Here is a 22,589-nt window from a genome sequence, read left to right on the forward strand (position 1 = left end):
TCGTTTAAGAATTATTATTAAACCGGTACTGGAGGGTGAAACATCCCCTCGGTAGCCCTTTTAAACAGTGAATCCCCACTGAAATTTCAGGGTTAAGCCTAAGAAGCTTTTGCTTCAAGTATTAATAAGGAAGAGGATGAAATGCTTCAAATCTTGCTCCAAACGGCTTCTGCCTTTACAACCTTTTATTAGAATTTTCAAAGGTTTTTACTTTGTTTCCTAAGCTAGATAAAGACATAACTAAAATGACCCTGCATATACTGTTGGCCTTCTTACCTCAATATTTGAAAAACAAAGAACCCTCTGTTCATTAAATGTGATTAATGAACCATTGCCTAATTGCAGCAAGTTTCATCTATACATGTCTTTTCCTCAGTTTTGTTTTAAAAATTTGACATTTTAATCTGAAAATACATTGCACTACTAAATAGATCAACTATTACTTTTCATATTTGTTCTCTTTTTAAAGTGTTTTTCATGGAGGTGGGGAGTTACATACTCAAGCTGAGGAGGTTTTGTTTGTATGTTTTTGTATTTAAATCAATTGAGATTAAACTTACGATTTCATCCTTCTCTTAGTTGCTCCAATTCTTTAGTACCCCATTTGTAACTTTTTCCTCTGTATCTCCTGTAGAGTTTTCCTTGGATAGGGGGATGAGTGTGTAGACATTAGTGCTTCTCAGCAATATTTTCAGCTCTTCTGCGCACACTTGAGGTGGGGAGATTGGCCATGTACCTTGCTTTGGCCAATAAAACGTGAGATATAACCGCCAACATGAGATTTTCCAGGGCATTCACCTGTCTTCAAAATTGTGGAATCATGTGTTGATATTTAAACCATAAACAAGTTTATTGCTGAGCCAGCACAGGGAGTTAGTTACCTGCATACCCAGGTGACCTTGCAGGGGCAAAGGATAACCTTTTGTTGTGTTAAGCCACTAAGATCTGGAAATTGTTTGCTACTACAGCATAACTCAGTTTATCCTAAGTGATACATTACCTACATGTACTATCACATCTGTAATCCTTAGTATAAAAATAATTACTGGTAACCTCATACATTATCAGACCTTTCAATCTTACTGTTACCAGATAATTCTAATTTTAGCAGTGAACTGTTGAATACATTGTTTGGAATCTATGTATTTTAAAATATATACGGTGATTATGCTTTTAAAAGAGTAGTTTTCCAAATTAAAATGGTATTAGCATACCAGAGAAAGTAACAGTGCCAAATGGAACTAATATTTGGAAGTAATATCTAAGTCATGAGATACTATAACGTCCACCAGGAAAATCAGCAATTGTTTCAATCCTGGCTTAAAATATGCTTTATTTGTCAACACAATTTTTTTGGTCTCCTTTTGCTGTTCTTCCCTCAAAACCAACTCCACCTAGGCAAGTACCAGGGCATCTAATGCTCTTGTTTGGAAAGATGTAGAAGTTGCTGACTAGATCACCTGTGGGAAAATGAGGCGGGCTTGCACTTTCCTTTAAAATGTAATAGTCGATGGTGTTTATTTAGCAAAGAATATCAAATGGATAAACAATGAAGTGTAGAATGTTTTGGGTCCATTTACAAAATGAAGAGCTTCTGGCCACAATTATCTCCTTCTGAACTGTAAACAAAAAGCTAATTAATCAGCTTTCAATAAGAAAGTTGTCAAATATAAGTTAGTATGTTTCTCTGACCTCAGATAAATCTTGTAGGAACTTGCAACACATAGAAAAACATACATGGGGGAACACAAACTTCTTTCCTCCCTTTGGAAGATGGTTGCCTAGATTAGTCTGTAATTGCTGTTACTGACAGATTTCATTTTACAAATGCAATGCTGGCAAAATCAGATTGCAGGAGCAAACCAGAGCTCTCGCCTTGCAAACTGAATAGCTAACACAGCCTCATTTACCTTGGGAGTTCCAGTTCCATCTCAGGAGCAAGCCAAGTCTTGTTCAGTTTTAACATCAAAAAGGAAACACCGCAATTTGTCTCTATTCACCCCTATGTGAGCACCCCTAACGTGGTCTCCACGCCCCGTGTGTGCAGGGGCTGACAACAGCCGAACCACTCACAAAAGAGGGGCCGCTCTAACGCAAACTTCCTTAAGTAAAGCCAGGCACTTAAAAGCCAGGTTCTTTCACTTTGTTTGTGAAACTAATTTAGCAAAGAAGTCAGCCTTGGGAGGAAAGAAATGATGAAAACAATATTTCATTTTCTTTTGTTAGTTTTTGTTGTTTTTAATCTAGTGAAAAAAGATGAAAGATAGGAAAAGAATAATAGGAGGAAGGGCAAGGACAAGGCCAGGGCCTGGGGCAGACAGGATATTTTTAGTTTCCCCGCAATAAGCTTGACATCTGTGCCCATTCAAAATAACTGAAACATGAAATAACTTATCTAGAGATGAACTTATGGTGAACTTATTATTCTGTAATTTTTGTTTAGGATTTCTGTAATTAAAACCCCACCCTCAGAAAAGAAAGCACCTTGAGTTATTTATCCATTCATTTGTTCAATCGATACTTAATGTGCACAAACAATGTATGTGTTATCTTGTTAGGTAGGTTCTTGATTTCACTTAATTTATTGTTTCTCTTCCATACATTTTCCATAATTGAATAAATCTAGAGAAATATTGGGAAGGGGTTAAAAACTCCAATTTAAGCCCAGATATTCTTTTACCGTTAGCTCCTCACCCTCACAACCTCCGACACACACACACACACACACACACACACACACACACACACACACACACACACACACACACACACCCCCCCCCCCCGCTTCCACCCCATGACTGAAACTGTTTTAAGGCATTGTGACATGCCTTACTTACAGACCTGGGTGAACAGATGTTCCCAAAAATACACAATTAAAGTTTGTAAATACTTGTACCTTTTCCAGAGGAGCCCATCTTTTTTAAATACTTGGCATCTGCAAATTATTTCTACAGTTTGCTCCAAGTCCTGCTGGTGGAATTGCCTGCCTAATTTATCATGTTATATGTCCATATAATTCCATCCTTGGATATGAGCAGATACCTGGCGAGAGTGATTCTGGGGTCTTCAAAAATGCTTTGTGTCCTTGTCACTCCATTTCTCCTTTTCCTGGGTTTTGTTTAAACAATCTGGTAAGCTAGACACAGGGATGCTTGTTTGTTAAAGATACTTTATTTATGGTTTGGGTCACACCTGAGTCATGATTATCTGGTGCCATCACCCAGACATGATGAAGTTTAGACCCTTCATCAGACAGAAGAAGGGATGTAGCTAAAGCTGCATCTCAGCTACACTAATTAGAGCAATTCCATTCCCACCTCAGTGCCTGAGAGGTACCTACGAGCCATGAAGTTCTGCCTTTTCCCTAACATACTTCCTGAAAATGTGCGGTCATGCTGTCAGAAATATAATGCAATATAGTTTTGCCTGTTTCTCAGGAGCATGGGTTTTTTCACAGTGATTTGTCTTTGGAAAAACATTTTTCCCAGCTATATCTGTTCTTTCTTGATGGTATGTAGTATTGGGTGAATCACACTAAAATTTCTTGGGCTTTTGGAACACAGTGTTTTAAAACTTAAGAGTTAAGGTTTCTTATATTCTTTTATCCACTATGTGTTGAATACTCACTAAAAGGAAGAAAAATGCCTTTGAATTCTGGTGTCTACTACCGACCTTTTATTACTTAAATATTTATCATTTTTTCTATCTAAAAAGCATTAATATAAAGTGATACTTTTGACTCTCCACCAACATTAATACCTAAGCAAGTATAGCTAGAGTCCTTTGTTTTAAAACACCCTTGAATCTGAACTTCTTAATGTTTTAGGCAGGTTTTCAATATTATCTTAAATGTATCCTTGTTTCTTTCTAGGTTATTCCAATGCTGCAAGAATTTATAATCAACAAGTTGGGGCGTATATTCATTGAACCACCGCCCTTTGATTTAGCCAAGGCTTTTGCAGACAGTAACTGCTGTGCGCCCCTGATCTTCGTGCTCTCCCCTGGAGCAGATCCCATGGCCGCCCTTCTAAAATTTGCTGGTGACCAGGTACCTTAAAATAGATTGAGTTGTCTGTGGATGTGCATGTATGTGGACATCACTATATATATATGCATTTGCTTATATGTGAAATGCTAAGGGGTGAGGTAAAAGGAAAAACTTACAACTCTTTCTTTGAAAGACTTGGGAGTCCGGAGGTTGACCCAGTCCCAAGAAACTGATACTTGAATGGCCACACTGATATTAAAAATAGCTCCTTATCTAAATTATAAAACCAGTTAAGTGGGCTATTGAAAATCCAGGAAGAGCACTGGTGGACAGGACGGTAGCGGACGTGGTGGAGACGGCTGGAGGTATCCATTTTGTGTGAGGCTCACCTCCATGAAATCAACACAAGCTCTCCAACCCTTTGAGCCCTACCAGTCCCTCTGGGCCTCTGTTCCCACAGTATACATTGTGGTTATTCCCTGGCCCCTGTGTGGGACTGCTCAGTGCATTGTCTTCTCTTGCTATCTTTACTTTTTCCAGAAATGGTAGTATCTGGCCCTGTTTTGTTTTCTGCCGCTTCTACCTGCTAGTGCGGATAAGCCATGGACACTCGGACGGGGCTCACGGCCTCACTCTCCCCCTGCTGCCATAGTCAAGGCGTCTTCTGAAGAGCATTCGGGTGGCTGCTGCCCTAGAGAGGAGGAGCTCAGGGAGCCACAGGCACGGAGTCCAGCAGCTGCAGATGAGTCAGGATCTCGTAGACATGCATTCCAAGCAGACATTCCCACAAAATTCCTTTAAGGAATTTAAAAATAGGAATTAGGGGTTAATTTTTTTTTCTCAGAATTTAATGCAGGAGCAAAATTACTTAAAATATTCAAAGACTTGGACAAGTTCATCTGTCTATTTATAGTTTTCTTTGGATTTTAGGAGTTCCGGCATGACTACCAAACCCTTTCATCACCTCCTCATGTTAAAAGTGTTCTTAATTTCTTTTTCTAGCCTTTATCTCAACAATCAAAGACCCTGCAGGGTTTTTCATTTATTACTATGACTGTTTTCTACGTGAGTGGACTGCTTTTTTATCTAAGTGATTATAAGATTCTTAATCAGTAAGAGTTTTTTAGGGCTGCCTGTGTTCAGACATTTGAAGGATGCTACATAATTAAATTTTAATATCTCTAATGTTACTATTTCCTGTAATAATAATATCGATTCTTTCTCATTTCTATTACTTTTGTACACAGGGATATGGGGGATCAAAACTTAGCTCTTTATCTCTTGGTCAAGGCCAAGGGCCCATAGCTATGAAGATGTTAGAAAAAGCTGTCAAGGAAGGAACATGGGTTGTTCTCCAGAATTGTCACCTTGCCACCTCTTGGATGCCAACTCTTGAGAAAGTTTGTGAGGTAAAAATACAACTTTATTTTTATTAGGTTGTATTCCCTCAGTAGAATTAGTGATACCCAAACCATCTAAGCAACCCCGTTCCTGCCCTCTGATTTGGAGGGTTGCAGGTGAGTAACATGTGTGGACTACAGGAGGGGTGGACTGGCTTTGGGAACTAAAGGACTAGAGAAGAGCACACAGCCATACCTGCTGAATCCCTCTGAATAAGGGCAAGGGCTCATCTGGAGGAGAGGCTGCAAAGGTGAGTGTAAAGAACAGGGTAGAAAGAAAGCAATTTACATTTCATAGCAGTGGACCAGAAACAACAGAGGAGGCTTTTCAGGGTGAAATTCATGTGGCCACTCTAAACGAAAACATTTCAAGGTATAACTTTTCTTTAATTCACTCCTCACACACTTAGCTAGTGATCCTGCCACAGAAGATCAGCCCAGAATCAAAAGGCCACTCCCTCCGCCCTCTTTGCACTGGATCATGGTATTTCCCTGTTTCTGTAAGCAGAAATTCCAGGAAGAAACCCACTTAGTTCCACTGAGTAAACAGAACACTTGGTACTTGATTTCTGTAAATGTAGAGAAAAGTGTCCTCTGTAATTACCCATGACTCTAGCCCCCTCCTAACTCAGAGTACCACAAGCTACTAAATAACCAAGGTAATAGTATAACTTGCACTATCCGAATGCTCACATGAAACTGTAAGGAGCAGGTTGTATTTTTCTTTATGGTACTTGTCACAATTTTGCCCGTATCTCCCACAGAATGAGAGCACCATGAGGACAGTAACTTTGTTCTCTTCTCTGTTTTGTCTTTAGCACCTTAAATAGTGCCTGGCTTGTAGCAGACAATCAACAAATACTGAATTAGTAAGAGAATATTGCTTCATTGCTTAAAACCTTTCCATGGATTCCCATTTCATGCGAGACAAAGCTCAAACCTGCACCGTGGCTTTCAGCACCCTCCTTCATCTGACCTTTGCCTGCCCCTCAGCTTTTTTCTTTGGCCTCTTTCCATCTTGACTTCTCTTCTCTGTCCATTTGAACGTCTTTCATTTTCACTCTATAACACACTTTCTCAAGAATGAGGAAGGCCATCGTAATAGATGTTTTTTCTCTCTAAAAAACCATTCTTTTTATTATTTGCCTTACCAACACCTACTCATCCTTCAGGCCTTGTATTAGAGGTTTTATATTTATGCCTGCTTCCTTGTGTTCCTCTTTCCCTCGGCCATGCTTATGACCTCTTGAATAGCACCGTGCGTTCCCATCAGAGAGTCATCTAGGAGAGAAGAATGGTCTCTAATGGATGGTGAACTTGACTCAGCATCCCATGAGTCATGTTGCTTAAGTCCCTGGGCCCAGGGCAGCTAGCGGGAGGAAGAGTGGTACCCTCACCATTCATCAAAGAACCTAGGCACCTATGCGTTCTTCCTAACTCGCCCCTACCCATTTATCATGGGAGTGCTCAAAAGCTTTTTACTGCTGGATATTTGCAGTTTTAAACACACAGATCCCACTGAATGGACAATTGGAGGAGATAACAGCAGGGCATGGGACTGAGCAGGAAGAAAGGGAAGGGCCCCTGGAAATTATTCCTAGTCTGTACAGCCTTCAGGACAGTGCCGAGTGTTCTGTTATCCTCTCTAGCGCAGGCCTGACTAGCCCCTTAAACAAACATACCTCCTATGATATGTTTCATGCTTCAAGATATACCAGTTCTTCTTACCATTCAAAATGCTCTTTTTTTCACTTCTGCTTAGTTTAATATTGACATATCTATAGTGTGTTGTTTATTTTCACAACATGGCTATAGCACAAGAAAACAAAAAAAAACCAAAAAAGGATTATTCTTAATCCAGCTCTGGGGCAGAGAATAATTCCTGGAAATATTTCAGCAATAGCAATAGATACAATTTTCTTGGTTTTGTTTTTTTAATGTCTTGGCCTTTATTGTGGCCAATTCTGAATTATGTAACTCCTTCATAAACTTTATAGTCACATGATTTAATTGTATCAAGTATATTGTTTCCAGGACAGAATCAGATTTTAAGGCTTTTGCCTTAAATTGCAGCTATGAGCTCTATTTTGTAAAAATGCTTCCTCCCACCTCCAGCCCATCCTAGGCACATGTGACCTGAAGAGCTCTCATTGATTTTATTTGTGCTTTTGTATCTGATTTCTTTTCCTGCAGGAATTAAGCTCAGAATCAACACATCCAGATTTCCGAATTTGGCTGACAAGTTACCCGTCTCCGAATTTCCCTGTGTCTGTGCTGCAGAATGGAGTGAAAATGACCAATGAAGCACCAAAAGGCTTACGGGCTAATATCATCCGATCATACCTCATGGATCCAATCTCTGACCCCACATTCTTTGGCAGCTGCAAAAAGCCTGTTAGTAATGGCCAAGTCTTGTTACCTCAGCCCTGTAAAGCGATTCAAGTGGCCCCTGGTGATCACGAATGTGTGTGCTGAGTAAAACTACAAATTAAATAGGCCTCCTGCACTGCAGTGCAGTTGGTTTTGATCACTGATTATTGACTGTGCTGAAGTCAATTTTATTAATATTTTATTTTAATTTTACTACCAGCCTCATTCCTGCTCAGCTGAGATCTTGTGGGGTGTCATTAATAATGTAGCTTTCTATTTAGAAAGTCAGCTGTAAGCCATTCCCAGTACAAATCTGCAAGGTTGGAGAATCTTGTTTCAGGATATTAACTGAGCCCTGTGCTATTTGGAGCCATATCTTTAAATTAAAATATAAAAATATTTCCTCTATATAACCATAATGAGAGCCAAAATGATTTTACTCCTTGATTGATGGGACTCATAAGGGTCTTTTTTAGCATCGCCAGGCAAGCAGGGAAACCACCTACTGCTTGTGTGATTAGAATTCTGTGTGCGAGTGTCTGTGACCTAAAATTGTTTCACAGCGTTTTACCATAATTAAAAATGGAAGAGTTTCTTTTTAACAGAGGTTATGAACCTTGGTAAGCTTTGCCATTTAAAAGCTTACATGCTTGATACCGGAATGTGTTTTAAGTACACATCAAAAGAAAACATTAAAAAAAAAAGTACTTTCATTAAACAAAAGTCTTAGATACCAAAAAAAAATCTAAGTCAAACCTTATCCTAAGCTTCTAAGACCTACTGTATGACTAATTTTTGCACTGATTGGGCCCAGAAAGAGCAGGTTACTCCCAGGCAGGTGGTGAGGGCACTTCTGCGTATGATAGCTGGACAGAGGCCCTTCTGAAAAATTTTACTCCCTTTTTTCTTGATCCAAAGGCCTCTCCAGTGGCAGTCACACATACTGCAAGTCAGGGCTTTTGTGAACCACAGTCCAAACCAAAACTCAAATCTCCTCAAATGCCACAGCAGCATGTCATGATTGTTCTGGTTTAATTTTGTATTTGGGAACATTTTTAAACTTACAGAAAAGGTATAAGTATAAAAGTTGCACAAAAAAAATCCCTATGCCCTGTGCCCCTTTTTACCTCCTGTTACTATACCATGTGCAGGTAAGTTAGAGATGTCATGTCCTTTTATTCCTAAATAAATACTTCAATGTACATTTGTTAAGATGAGAGGTGTTATCCTGGTACAGTTATTAGTTTAGTAAAGTTAACGAGGATACACTATCCTATCTAATCTGCCACTTGTGTTTGAAACCTGTCACTTGCTTCAGTATTGTCCACGGGCCCTGCTCGCTACTCCAGGACTGGCCCAGGGTTGGTGTATGTTTAGTTCCCCTGCCTCTTTGCCTCCTTTTAATCTGAAACATCTCCTCAGCCTTCCTTTGTCTTTGATGAGACTGACACTTCTGGAGAATTCATCTTCCCTCCCTCTTTTAAAGATAAACTTACATTTTGGGCTTGCTCAATATTCCTTCATGATTAGATTCAGGTTATGCATTCTTAGCCAGGAATGGCATTGTGTCCTCAGGGGATCACATTAGGAGGCACACAATGCCTATTTATGCCTCATTGATGATACTAATTTTAATCATCTGGACAAAGTGTTGTCTTATTTCTTCACTGTGTGATAATTGTTTTGCCCCTTGCAACTAAAAGTCAACCTATAGGGAGACATTTTAGGGCAATACAACTATCCCATTTTTCCAGACCAAGCAGCCATTGCTGACTCTTGCCTGAGCCAGTTATTTCCTGGGGAATTCCAGCTCCAGCTCTCGCCCCACTCCTGACACTTGGCGCTCCACTGTCAGCCACAGACCTCCCTCTTAACCCACGTATTTACCTGGTATTCATATGGACTCATGGATTCCTTGGTGGTTTTCCCCCCAGTTGTTTACAGTTTGTTCCTATTCTTAAGCCTTCTGCTCCATTGTCCCAGATTTGGTCAGTGAGAGCTCCTTCAAGTTATCTCCTCTGTACTTGGTATAGGACCCATCATTCTAAAAAAGTCTATTATTATTTTTGCCTTCTTACTTTCCCACAGAAGATGCTCCTGGTTCATCAGTACCACTGGCCTGAAACCAGCCCTTTCTCTAAGAGTTCTGGTTCCTTTTTAGAGGAGAGTAGTATTAGAGACTAAAATCTGGGTGCTACAAGAGCTCATTGCTACTGTGTTGTCTTTGGTTCTTGGCCCTTCCAGTGGAGAGAACTTGGAAATATATGCATGTACTTACACACACATATACATTTATACATATATACACATATATACATACTACAAATAAGTACACACACACAAATACACTCACATGCATATTTTAGAAGTAATGTGTTCTTAGCACTACCTCTGATTTCAGTCCATCTTCTCAGCATTTTTCCCTGCTTTTCCTCATTCTATATTTATATGTCCCTTCTTCTACAGTGGGAAACCTGCCTCCCACAGCATCAACACATTCACTGATCTGCTCAGTAAGATAGCTAAAAAAGTTCCAGAATTAGCACAGCACGTTTAACTTTACTTTCTCCTCCCTCTCTGGTTAAATTTGTTCCTTTACTTATCTTCCACTCTCCCTTTTGACTTTATTCCACAGAGTGAACTTTCCCCTGTCCTTGGATAAAACTTTGGACAGCCTAATGGCTTCCCTGGTTATTGTCAGGCAATAAAATGGCCTGTAGTCATTTTTAACTTGCAAAGCCAACCTTGATTCAGACATCAGAAAGTATAATATAATGTATTAATCAATACCTCAACGTTTATTAAAAATGTAGACATCAAAAAGTCAGTGAGCTTCATGTCCCTGGGGAAGAGGATGGAGTTGGCATCTTTCTGTTTGTGACCCCTCCTGCAGGTGCCAGCTGCCCAGATCGAAGTGTGTGCAGGGGTGAGACAGGCAGGGACTGAAGTGCCTGCTCTGGGCGGCTATTGCTCGGAAGTCTCTGGACTCGGCGCTTGAATGTAGGATTTAAGGCTGACCTCTTCTCTTGTGAGTGCTTCCATGGGTGCTCCTTTGGGTGCCCTGCTTGCCCCTCTGACTATAACTCCATCACCCTTGGCTGCACCTCTCCTTTAGCCAACCGCTCCTCATTCCCCTCAGGCTTATGTTCTCCAGCATTTCCTTAATACAGACTCTGACTACTGGGGTTTTCCCACCTCAGAACACACGTCCTCTTCACCAGGAAACCTTTAGAATGATCCCTGGCTGGCATTCCTTGTCCAGCGCCCCGTCTGCTCCTAGTGACTCACAGAAGTGGCCCACGGTCATAGGTGGGGTGTCGGTTTCCCCCTCACAGTCTACTACCCTGGGTCCATAGCCTGCCCCCCTCTTTCAGGCGTGAGTTTTGCATTATCCCAGTCCACCCCAGCTGCAGGGCACAGGCAGGAACTCTCTGAGTGGTGTATTAATTCCTCTCGCCAGCTTGGACTGAGAAGATAGACCCCACTCCCTTCTCCCTCGAAGGTGGAGGCACGCATTCTCTTAGCACAGCAGCTGCTCCTTTCAGAGGAATCTCTTTCCAAATCCTCCATCCAGCTCTATTTGGGACATTTTGCATTCACCTCATGGAGGGTGCAGATGATCAATACAGTGCATCATACCTTCTGGTTTCTGAATGAGCAAGACTGGCCTTGCATTATAAGTGAGTGTAAGAATTTTTACTACCTTAGAGCAACCAGAAAACTCCTGGGCCTGCCCAAAGTTTCAGTCCAAAGTTCTTTTCTGTAGAGCTGCTTAACTGGTTTGCACTATCTCCTTTGAAATTCCTCCACGGTGGTCTGGGACCACATATTGGAATTCATTCTTCTTGCCTCACGATGCTTCCATTGGAACCTCCAAAATCTCATGTAAGGTAACATGAAATTAGACAAGCTCACTATAAAACCCCAGTGAACGTAGCTTTATGTGCCAACCCAACATGTGTACGATGGACATATTTTTGCCTAAAAAGCCTATAGAAACATATTTGGTTCTGTTTTAGTTAAACTTTGGGATGGATCTATTTATAAGTACAAAAAAAAAAGGAATTGCTTTTGTCTTAAAGTATGGTTAGCATAATGCAATGTTGGGGAAAATTAATGATGTGGCACTATTTTTTTATTACAGGAGGAATTCAAGAAATTACTTTATGGCCTCTGTTTCTTTCATGCTTTGGTACAAGAGAGACGGAAATTTGGACCCCTGGGGTGGAATATTCCTTATGAGTTCAATGAGACTGACCTGAGAATCAGTGTACAGCAGCTCCACATGTTCCTGAACCAGTATGAGGTATCATAAAAATCACAGCAAGGGCACTACCTAGTTTGCTTTTTATCACCTTATAAGTGTTTGTACAGTAAGCAGGGACTTCTGATTAATTCCTACTCTTATAAAATGAACAGCAAGATAGTCCCCAACAGCTTATTAGGAGTACTTTATTATAACAGGATATTATAACTGTTGTAGGAGGTAGTTAGGACATCAGTTTGTCTATTAGGAACTTATATTTTATTATTTACTTTGACACATACACATACCTATGGGAATCTGAAAAGTGTTCTTATTTTGAAAAAGTTTTGAGGATATGATAAAAGAACCAGGCTCCAAAATGGAAAAAAAAAAAGAAAAAGAATGATTTTCTTCTGTTCTGGAGCGTGACTGTAGTTTTAGAAAAGTGTCATTATTTCACAGTAGAGCAGGTGTTTGGGACTGAAAGGATAAATAGAAGGTTTTCAGGTAGACAATGTGAAGAAGCAACAATAAAGAGGCTTTTAAAAAGTGCAAATGATGTCTGCAAATATCAAATAATTATGTTGTACATCTGAAACTAACATAATATTATATATCTCATTTTTAAAAAATGCAAAGAGGTGAAAAGGTTTAGTTACCTGTAAGTGATTTGAAATATTCTTGTATGTTCCATATCATCTTGCCATGCTAACTGATTTGGGACTTTATGTTATTGCTATTGGTGTGCTTTTAGAAGAATATTTGCACTTTAGAAAGGTCACTCTAGCAACCAAATGAAGAATAGATTGGAGGACTTAGAGGACAAGCCAGTTTTAGGTGACATGAGTTGAATTAGTACCCCCAAAAAGAATATATGTTCAAGTTCTGATCCATGGTACCTCAGAATATGACCTTAATTGGGAATGGGGTTGATGCAGATGTAATCGGTTAAGTTAGATTAAGTCATGCTGGAGTAGAGTGAGTCTTCACAGGATGTGACTGATGCCATTAGAAGAGGGAAATTTGGACACAGAGTGAAGACAGCCATGTGAAGATGGAGGAAGAGATTGGCATTAAGCTGCCACAAGCCAAGGAACACCCAAGGCCACCAGAAGCTGGAAGAGGCAAGGAAGGAGCCTCCTGGAAGCTTTGGAGGCAATGTGGCCCTGCCAACGCCTTGATTTCAAATTTCTAGCCTCAAGAACTATCAGTCAATATATTTCTGTTGTTTTAAACCACCTCTCAGCAGCCCAGGAAGCTAATACTGAAGACCATCATGCTAACCCAGGCAAGAGGTGGCAACAGTTTAAACTAAAGCAAAACAAGGAATGGCTATATCATGGGATTCTGTTTCCCTTCCCTACTTTCCATTCTCTGACAGCATCAAAATAATATAACTACCACCCACCCAAACTCTAAACTTTTGCTCAGACGGAGACCTCATTTTGTCAAATCACAAGCCACTGGACTACATGGTGACTTTGTTTACTCTTGTATCCCCAGTACCTAAAACACGGTGTACAGTAAATGGCTCAGTTAGTGTCTGTTCAATGAATATACCATGAAGAGTGAAAAGATCCTTAAGCCCTGCAAAACAAGAATGGCAATGCAAATATATGTGGAAATTAGGCATAGTACTTTCAGCATTTTAAATGAATAAGATGGAAGAAATATTCAACAAATGATGACAGAATAATTGGTAGAATGATTGGTTATCTGCTTTTAGGAAAAATTAAGTTAGATTATTCATACTACACAATTCTTGTTGGATTAAATAGGAAAAAATTAAACTGTTTAAGAAGAAAATACAAGTAGATAGATATGTAACCTACTTAGCAGGTGGGCAGTTGTCTTGTTCTTGCTGTGTGTGTGTGTGTGTATGTGTGTGTTTGTTTGTTTGTCTACACTGCCAGGGGTGTATAAGTATTTATGTTTAGGATAAAAGAAATTGCAATGTGAAAAGTTGAACATTTTCATGCATAAACATTTAAAAACCCTATCTACAAGAGGCTATAATAAAAAAGAAAACTAACAGGAAAAATATTTCCATGATTGATAAATAAAGTTCAATTTGTGAAACAGCTTATACAAATAAAACTATTAAAATTTAATTGAAAAATGAATAGTTCACAGAAGAACAAATGTTATTAAACATATGAAAAAATTATGAGCCTCACTAGTTTTCTAGCAATGCAAATGAACACAATATTAATTATCTTTGGGTTATCAAAGTGATTTTTACAATAGCTACAGATTGTCAGAAAAGCAGTTTGGTGCCATTAATCAATTGCTTTTTATATTCTCCTTTCCTTTGACATAGTAATTTTCTTTTCAGAAATCTAGACTACTGAATCATTAGAAATGTATATTTAATGAAAAATAATTTAAAACAGTAGCAAATTAAGAGCGACCGAAGTGTTCAGTATTAAAAGACAGTTCTTAAAATAGTATTTTCAAAGAGTATTTCATAAAATGGTAAAAGGTTTTCATGAGTTTTGGTGAACAGTCATATGCAAAATTGTATATACACTGGTATTCCAATTGTCAAAATAGATATGGATATAGAAAAGTGGTGAAGAAAATTAACGCTGATTATCCCTGAATTATATTGTGTTCTGACTGTCACTGAGCAGTGAGAGGTTTTCAGGGATGAGCTTGTGGTCTATTTCATTTTGTATCAGCGCATAGAAGGCGGGACATTAATGTGGGTTGAGTAGTGAGTTCACAAGCTAATAGAGATCTATTCTCTGCATTGACTGCGTGGAGATGACAAACCGCAGAGGGAGAGAAGGACTCCAGGAAAAATGGCAACTATTAGCAGGGAATTATATAAAGGGAAATTGCCAACTTTTGGTAAGAGGTTTTCATTTAATCATATGAACAAACAAGAAACGCAACTTTGTATAACGTATCACTGATAGCTCTTAACTGGTAGAGTGACTTGAGTTCTCACTTTTAGGAACTGCCCTATGACGCCCTGCGGTACATGACGGGTGAATGCAACTACGGGGGCAGGGTGACGGACGACTGGGACCGGCGCACGCTGCGCAGCATTCTAAACAAGTTCTTCAACCCAGAATTAGTTGAAAATTCAGGCTATAAGTTCGACTCCAGTGGCATCTATTTTGTCCCCCCTTCTGGTGATGTAAGTAGGCCTTTCTAGACAATGCAAAGCAGTAAAACATGAGATTCCTCTGATATTGAAAATGGTGATTTTTTTCCAGAGGCCTTGCTTTTTGTTAACCATTGTGTGTGCTTCATTCTTGTAGGGACAAAGCAAATCCCATGCACAGAGGGAGTCAGTGGCTTCCTGCTGGCTGTGGTGTGAGAATATCAGAAATGCCTCTAACCTAAGAATAGCTTCCTCATGAATTCAGCCCTTGGGGTAAAAAGCCATTAACCCCAATTAAAATGGAAATACACACAAGAGGGGTTAAAAATACTAGTAACAATAATAGTTAATAAATATATCATGTTTAATTATTTACTGAGCAGTTATATATAATTATTTCACTAGGCGGGGTGTGCAAACTGTGTCCTGCAGGCTGCATGTGGCCCAGGATGGCTATGAATGCGGCCCAACACAAAATCGTACATTTACTTAAAACATTATTTAGTTTTATTACTTAGATATGTACATTTTTTGTATTAGTGATCACAAACTTGGGACCTGCTCAAGGATTTTAAAAAATTATTGAAAGGGCCACTGCATAAGTGGGGTTATTATGTGAGGATTTTTTGCTTATCTGTGGTCATAGATATCACAAAATTTAGGCACAGACTTTTTTTTGCTCATCAGTTTTCACTAGTGTATGTGTATTTAATGTGTGGCCCAAGACAACTCTTCTTCTTCCAGAGTGGCCCAGAGATGCCAAAGGTTGGACACCTCTGCACTAGAGCATCAAATTAACATTGGTATTATTATTCTATCCCTATTACAAATGAGAAGACAAATTCACTAATATTGATTAACTCATCCAAAGCTGCACAGGTCAAAAGTGGCAGAGTCCCAGAACCACCTACTGTACAAGGCCAAGGTCCCCTTCTGCTATTTTTTTCCAGTCCTATCTAGTGGAAGACATGGTATCTGCCTTCAGATGATCACACCGTAGACTTCCAGGACAGCTAAATTTGTTCTCATTTTTTCCCCAGAAATCCAAAGGGCACATATTGAAAGTTAAACCTATGGCCACATCCAACACAGTCATGTACCATAACTTCCCAACCCTGACCCAGTCACTCACCAGGATTAATGCCAGCCAAGGACAGATAGCAATGGGGTGATGAGAAAAATCCGTCCCATATCCTGGGTCACTGATGGGGTGCAGCAAGTCAGCATGGGAGTCACGGGTAGCAGGATCTCCAGTGATGAATTGTCAAATGACCCAAAACATGACTCATATTGAAAAACCATCAATGACCAACCGAATCATCTTATATATACATGAGGGTTTGTATATAATTATATGGACATCAAGAAAGGTATGAAATTTTGATAGAAGTCCTTGTAAATAAAATATAGAGTGAGAGTGCACCTGCATAAAATGATATGCAGCATTAATAGTGGTTACCTCAGGATGATACATTTTCAGATAATTTTTACTTTTCTCAATTAGGTAGATTTATTACAATAAGAATAAACAAAGAAAAACACAGAGTAGAGCCAAAAAATTTATTGTTATTGCAGTAAATTAAAACCAGCCATTGGCAAAAGGCAGCAGAGAAAGATTTCTCTGGAAGAAATTTCTAAATTAAGTGGCCAGGACATTCCTCTCTCTGTTTTAAAATTCATTCCAATTGAATGGTACATTTCCTTTTTCTTGCTAAATGTGTTCGTATCTTTTTTTTTAAACCTTGGCCCAGGCTGAAAGAAAATGAAAGCATTCACTGTCTGTTCTCACAGGCTTAGCTACTCAATAACTTGAGTATTGAAAATCATCTCTTTTCAGTGAGAAAGTTCTACAGGATAATTGATTTCTAACCTGCTGACTCCCCGTTATTCATCTTTGCAGCACAAAAGCTACATCGAATACACAAAGACTCTGCCACTGACCCCAGCACCAGAAATCTTTGGAATGAATGCCAATGCAGATATCACTAAAGATCAGTCGGAAACTCAACAGCTATTCGATAACATTCTTCTCACACAGGTGTGTGATCTGAGGCTGGACTGGATGCTCCCCAGCAACGTGTACGAACACAGCAGAGGCCCGTGTGTACACAGTTCTATCTGTTACGGTGGATAACCATTTTGAGAGAAAGAAATACATCTTAAATATGGATTTAAACAAAGTACATAAATGTATGGGGTATTTTTCATCAACCTGTGGTTTTGGAAAGAATCTTTGAGCATCATTCTACTGTTAGGAGGTCTTGGAGTGACATTGTTTTAGTATCTCTGAGTGTTCTCTGATAGCATTCTGCTCCTAGGATTGCATTTTGCCTTTCTTGCATAAGCCATGTCCCAAAACATGACACATGATGGTCCCTTTAAATTCCTCTAAAGTGGAAGAAGAATCTCAAAGGTAATCGGAAAGCAGTTTGGTGCTGGAATTGATTTAAAATTTTGCCTATTTTATTTTCTAGTCTCTTTCTAATTCACCAGCAACTTTTAAAATGACTTATTTTTAAAATATTCTGGAACATTTAATTGAGTTTATATAGCAAAAGTATCTTTCACATTGGTATTTCATCAGATTCTATACCCGTTAAAGAATATAATTGCAATAGTAAGTACAAAATGGGGGGGAAAGGCTTAGAAAAATACAGTAACCCTTAGTAGATACGCAGCTCTACTGGTGAGAGCATAAAAGCAGAGCATGTCCGAGAGGTGGCTTCCAAGGCGTCCGAATGCAGCATGCCACGGGCGTGAGGCCGTGCATTTGAATGAAAAATACTTAATCTTGCTTGTCTATGAAGGTCTTCTCTTGTATTGTTCTCCCTTAAGATGTGCTCAGTTGTTGGCTTTTTTTCATTTTTGAAAACAAATTAGTCCAAACGGCAAGAGTTCCCTTAGTGACTGAATGAAATTTTAATAAGTCAAGCAAATTATTTCACAAACTGAAGTCTATCTGAGTTTTTTCATTTCTGTGGAATCTCAGAAGTAGTAATGATAACAGTTAATATCTAGTGCTTACGGTATGCTAGCGCTGTTCTCAGTGCCTGTGTATGCTTATGGAATCCTATGAGGTAAGAGCTAATTATTCTCATTTTGCAGGTATAAAACAGACACAGAAAGATTAAATAGCTTACCCAAGTTCAGCTAGTACAATTTCAAGCCAGGACTCAAAGCCAAGCAGTTTGACTCAAACTAGTTTGGCTCCAGAATCTGTGTTCTGAGCCACTCTGCTATACTCTCTAGATTCTAAAAATGGGATAGGACTTAGATGGCCAGAAATGCTGAAAAAAGGAAAAGGAAAGAGCTAAAAGAACCAAATTAGAAGGATAAAATTGAGGGACTTTTAGCTCTGATCTACTATAAGATGACATTTTCTAATAAGGCAAAAAGGACAAAGACTATTTTTATGTTCGTTTTACATATTAGTAGCACTAAAATCAGTTATTGCCTGAGTGTAGATCTTTAAGAACATTAGATGCATGCAGCATACCAGTCTGACAATAGGGCATTTATGGTGTCTCTCGGCTTTATTTCAACTTGATGGGATGTGCTACATTACAGAATACATAAAACAGTGGGCTCATTCCAACAGAAAATGACTCAGAACCAAACGAATAAGTTTAAATACACATGGGGTATCTTCTCAGTATGTAAACAACCTCTTTCAATATCCTCACACTCAGATTGGCAAGTACAATTATAGCAGTGGGTAGGCGGTAGTAGTTCAGTGATTTCACGTTGGCTTTACCACAGTTCAGAGGCAAAGAGGAGAACTGCAGAGTCTGGAGAAGTTAACAATGACAAGACTTTCACATTGTGTATTTCACAAAAGTGTCTTAAAATGAGATGGGAAATATGGGAATTGAGACTGTTGCTTTTGCAGAGCTGTTTTCCTCCTGCTTAACTGCCAGACTCTCTATTGAATAGGAAAACTGTTTCAATGTAAAATAACACAACCAGAAATGAAAAGGTTAAATTCTGTGATGTTTCCTTTTAGTTTAAGAAAAGGAAAATAATCCTTAGAAGATTTCAAACAACATTTGTGAAAATTCTAAAGTGATAAAAAGAAAAAAGCTAAGTGAAACAATTACGAACAAATAACACCCTCATGTTCTTCATTCTCTATATCAGTTGGGTATTGCTTTCAAAACATACCAACCCAATTACGGGATTTTGTTGTGTATGGAAAATAGGTAAAGGGAAATGTTTGTGTTACTAACATACTTTTCTTACATTCTGAAGGAGTATAAGCCTGCTATTTGTTTTGGTGTTTTCTTGTTTTATCTTTTTCTTTTTTCTTTCTCTTTTTCGGTTGTTTGTGTGTTTTTGGTGAAGACACAGCTCTTGTTAGAAAATAGGAATGTTTTTAATGAGTTTATAGCACCTTGCATGCATATCAAAATACAAATATAAATCAGCATACAATTATTTAAATGCAATAGAAATAGATATTTCACTCACTTTGGCCAACTATTCAATATCTTCTTTTTTCTCTAATTTGTTTTATATATTTAATTGTAAACCTGTTACTCAAGATCTTAATAATTAGCATATCCTAATATTGGCATATCCCTTTTTTACTAACATGTAAGTAACACTTACCAACACTTAATTTTTTTTAATTGTGCAACTTCATGGGATTTTATGGTGGTGTGTGCTAGATAGCATTAAAAAGCTCACTAGAAAGTTAAGTAAAAGTCAATATTTATAGAATAGATCCAATGTGAAAAACCAGGAAATATTAAATCTGAAGTAATACTAAACACAATTTCTTCGGACTGGAAAAATATGAGATATTCATTTATATTTTAATAGTGCTTGCTCCTTTCAATACACACGTACACATTCATTTATTTTGAGGATTTAAAAGGATTTTTTCCAGAAAATATAGATTCATTTACACAGTGCCACCACAGACATAAAAAATAAAAATTGAAATGAAATTCCCCTTCCTTGTTTCCAATGTGAATCACTAAAGTCTGTCTTTTCTCCATAACTCTTGAATAGCTTAGAAGAGATGAGCTTATTTTCTTTGCCCTCCTGGTTCAAGGAGAAAACCATATCTCTGCTTCTGGCAACCAGTAGGCACCAGAGTTATTAGCAAATATATTGTGTGGCAAGCTTTCCCAAAGCAAGGCCAGATTCTCCTCCTGGGTCTCAAAGCCCATCCTCACTTGGCCGTCCACCCACCTGCCCCCCAATGTAAATGCTATTCCTCCCTCTATTCACAGCATCTACTCCTACCCACCCACTACTCAAGTGGCTCAGTGCGTAGCTAATTTGCTTCCTCCAGACCCGCTTCTGCCTCTTGTACACTATACATGTTTTCCCTCCTTCTTGCTTACAGTTCTTTTCTCCTGAAACTCACTTCAGTAACTCTTGTGTGGAGAAGAATCAGAGATAAAATAGCAGAGTATACTCCTAAAATTTACCTGAACACCTGATCCAGCAATTCTTACACCTTTATGAGGATTTCTGACTTATAGTTGGGATTCTTTCAGTCTCGTTCAGCAGATGCTGGTGCAAAATCATCAGAAGAAGTAGTAAATGAGGTCGCTGGCGACATTTTGGGAAAACTTCCAAACAACTTTGATATCGAGGCTGCAATGAGGAGATACCCAACAACGTACACTCAGAGCATGAACACGGTTCTTGTCCAAGAGATGGGACGGTTCAATAAGTTGCTGCAGACCATAAGAGAATCGTGCTTAAACATTCAAAAAGCAATCAAGGTAAAGGAAAAGACAAGAGAGAAACATCATTGAAATAAACCTATCATTCATTCACTCAGAAAATATTTATTTATTGGGTACAGATTCTGTGCAAGCAGTGTTCTAAGTTCTGGGGACAGAAAAAAAAAAATCCCTGTCCTTGAAGAGGGTGTAAGTTTCTGGAGGTTGCTGTTACCAAATAGGTAACTACATATAGGATATGTTAGACCGCAGTAGTTTGCTGGATAGGAGACATGCTAAGAAGATAGGAAGTGTTCAGCAGTGAGAAAGACAAAGCCTCTGCCGTCATAGAGCTTACGCTTTAGTAAGGGAGAGGAAAAAATAAAACAGGACCTGGGGTAGAGAATGGTGGGTGGGAAACTCAGTCATTTTGAGCTAGGCTCCTCCGAGGAACTGGCCCATGAGCAGACAGATGCCTCATGTGAGGGACGAGCCATGGGACGTTTGGGGAGAGGGCATAGCAAGTGCAGAGGCCATGAGGGGAAAAAGGTGGCATTGTTTAGGAACACAGTAGGGAAGGCCAGTGTCGCCAGAGCGGAGTAAGCCCAAGGGAAATGGCAGAACAGAAAGCAAGCCATGGCTTCTTGGTGGCCTTGTTGACCATGGTTAGAACGTTGAATTTGATTCTGAAGTGTAAAGGTAAAGAGAAGCATTCAGAGGGTTTTAAGCAATGAAGTGAAATGATGCATTTTACACGGTTAAACGTTCACTCAGACCACTACAGAAAGGACTGCAGGGAAACAGGCGCTTGGCCAGAGACCAGTTATGTGACTGAGGTAGCCCAGCTGAGCTAGTTTCTTGTAGTGACCTTGGAGGTGGAGGAAAGCGGTAAGATGTGAGTTGCTAATGAAAAGAGGAGCCTGCTCGGCTGCGGTAGTGTGACCTGGCTGGGCTGCTCGGGGAAGGAGCATTCAGGACCATTGGTTTCCCCTTGACCTGCTTCTTCCTGACTCCTTCCTGCCTCCAGCCTACTAGGGGCCAAAAGGGAACAAGGCCTCAGGGACCCCAGCATCCAACAAATGTGATTCACCTGATTTCCGATTTCAGAATGGCCATTGTGACCACAGCTGAGCCTGGTGTCCCCCACTCTGGGGACATCTTCGTTTTCCCCTCAAGGTTTCATTCAAGTAAGGTCATGGAGTACAGTTTTGTGGGGAATGACCTAGAAGTCTATTTTTCAAAATCAGTTTTCAACAATCTTTTTCACTTAGCGCCACCTCCCCTCCTCACATTCACTGAGGGCTGTAAGTTCCAAGTGTGGGCGCTGGGGCAGCGGGTGGGTATTCTGCGATGTTTACCGAGTTGATTCTTAGCGTTGCCCTCGGCCGGTCCGGGATCAGTTTTCTCCTGACCATTCGGTCAGTGATCAATGGCCCATATGCTTTCTAGCTCCCCAAAATGTGTTGTCATTGTGCTTTTCTTTATAGTTTTCTGTACTCGTCAGCTTAAGACTTTAAAAGACATAAACTCCTTTACTGTTGTTTTAGTTGGTTTAGAAGGAGACAAATGAAATGTGAGTTTTCCATGAAAGTTTACTTTAAAATCTTCTCCATGTGATAGTTAGAATAATATTGTCAACTATGGAGAAAATATGATGATGGCAACTGGCCCAATTGCAAGATTGAATAGACAGGTATTTTCACAGGCCTTAAAGTTTGAATATCTGCCCCTCATGGAGTCAAAATGGGGTAAGATCAGTTAGCCTTCACAATTAGAATCTAGGCTATTTAAACTG

The 22,589-nt window shown here is 39.4% G+C and overlaps 1 protein-coding gene across 1 annotated transcript in view; it reads left to right on the forward strand.

Annotated features, from left to right (window-relative positions):
- Nucleotides 1-22,589, forward strand: part of DNAH7 (dynein axonemal heavy chain 7) — a 225,823-nt gene that overhangs the window by 190,830 nt on the left and 12,404 nt on the right. The window contains 7 exon segments of the mRNA XM_054566705.1: nt 3,872-4,048; nt 5,236-5,397; nt 7,582-7,782; nt 11,903-12,064; nt 14,964-15,149; nt 17,017-17,154; nt 20,624-20,854. Coding sequence (XP_054422680.1) covers nt 3,872-4,048; nt 5,236-5,397; nt 7,582-7,782; nt 11,903-12,064; nt 14,964-15,149; nt 17,017-17,154; nt 20,624-20,854 — 1,257 coding nt within the window.

Source organism: Pteronotus mesoamericanus, unplaced genomic scaffold (assembly GCF_021234165.1).
Source record: "Pteronotus mesoamericanus isolate MK-2021 breed Mesoamerican mustached bat unplaced genomic scaffold, CSHL_Meso_final contig_179, whole genome shotgun sequence".
NCBI classification, from domain to species: domain Eukaryota; kingdom Metazoa; phylum Chordata; class Mammalia; order Chiroptera; family Mormoopidae; genus Pteronotus; species Pteronotus mesoamericanus.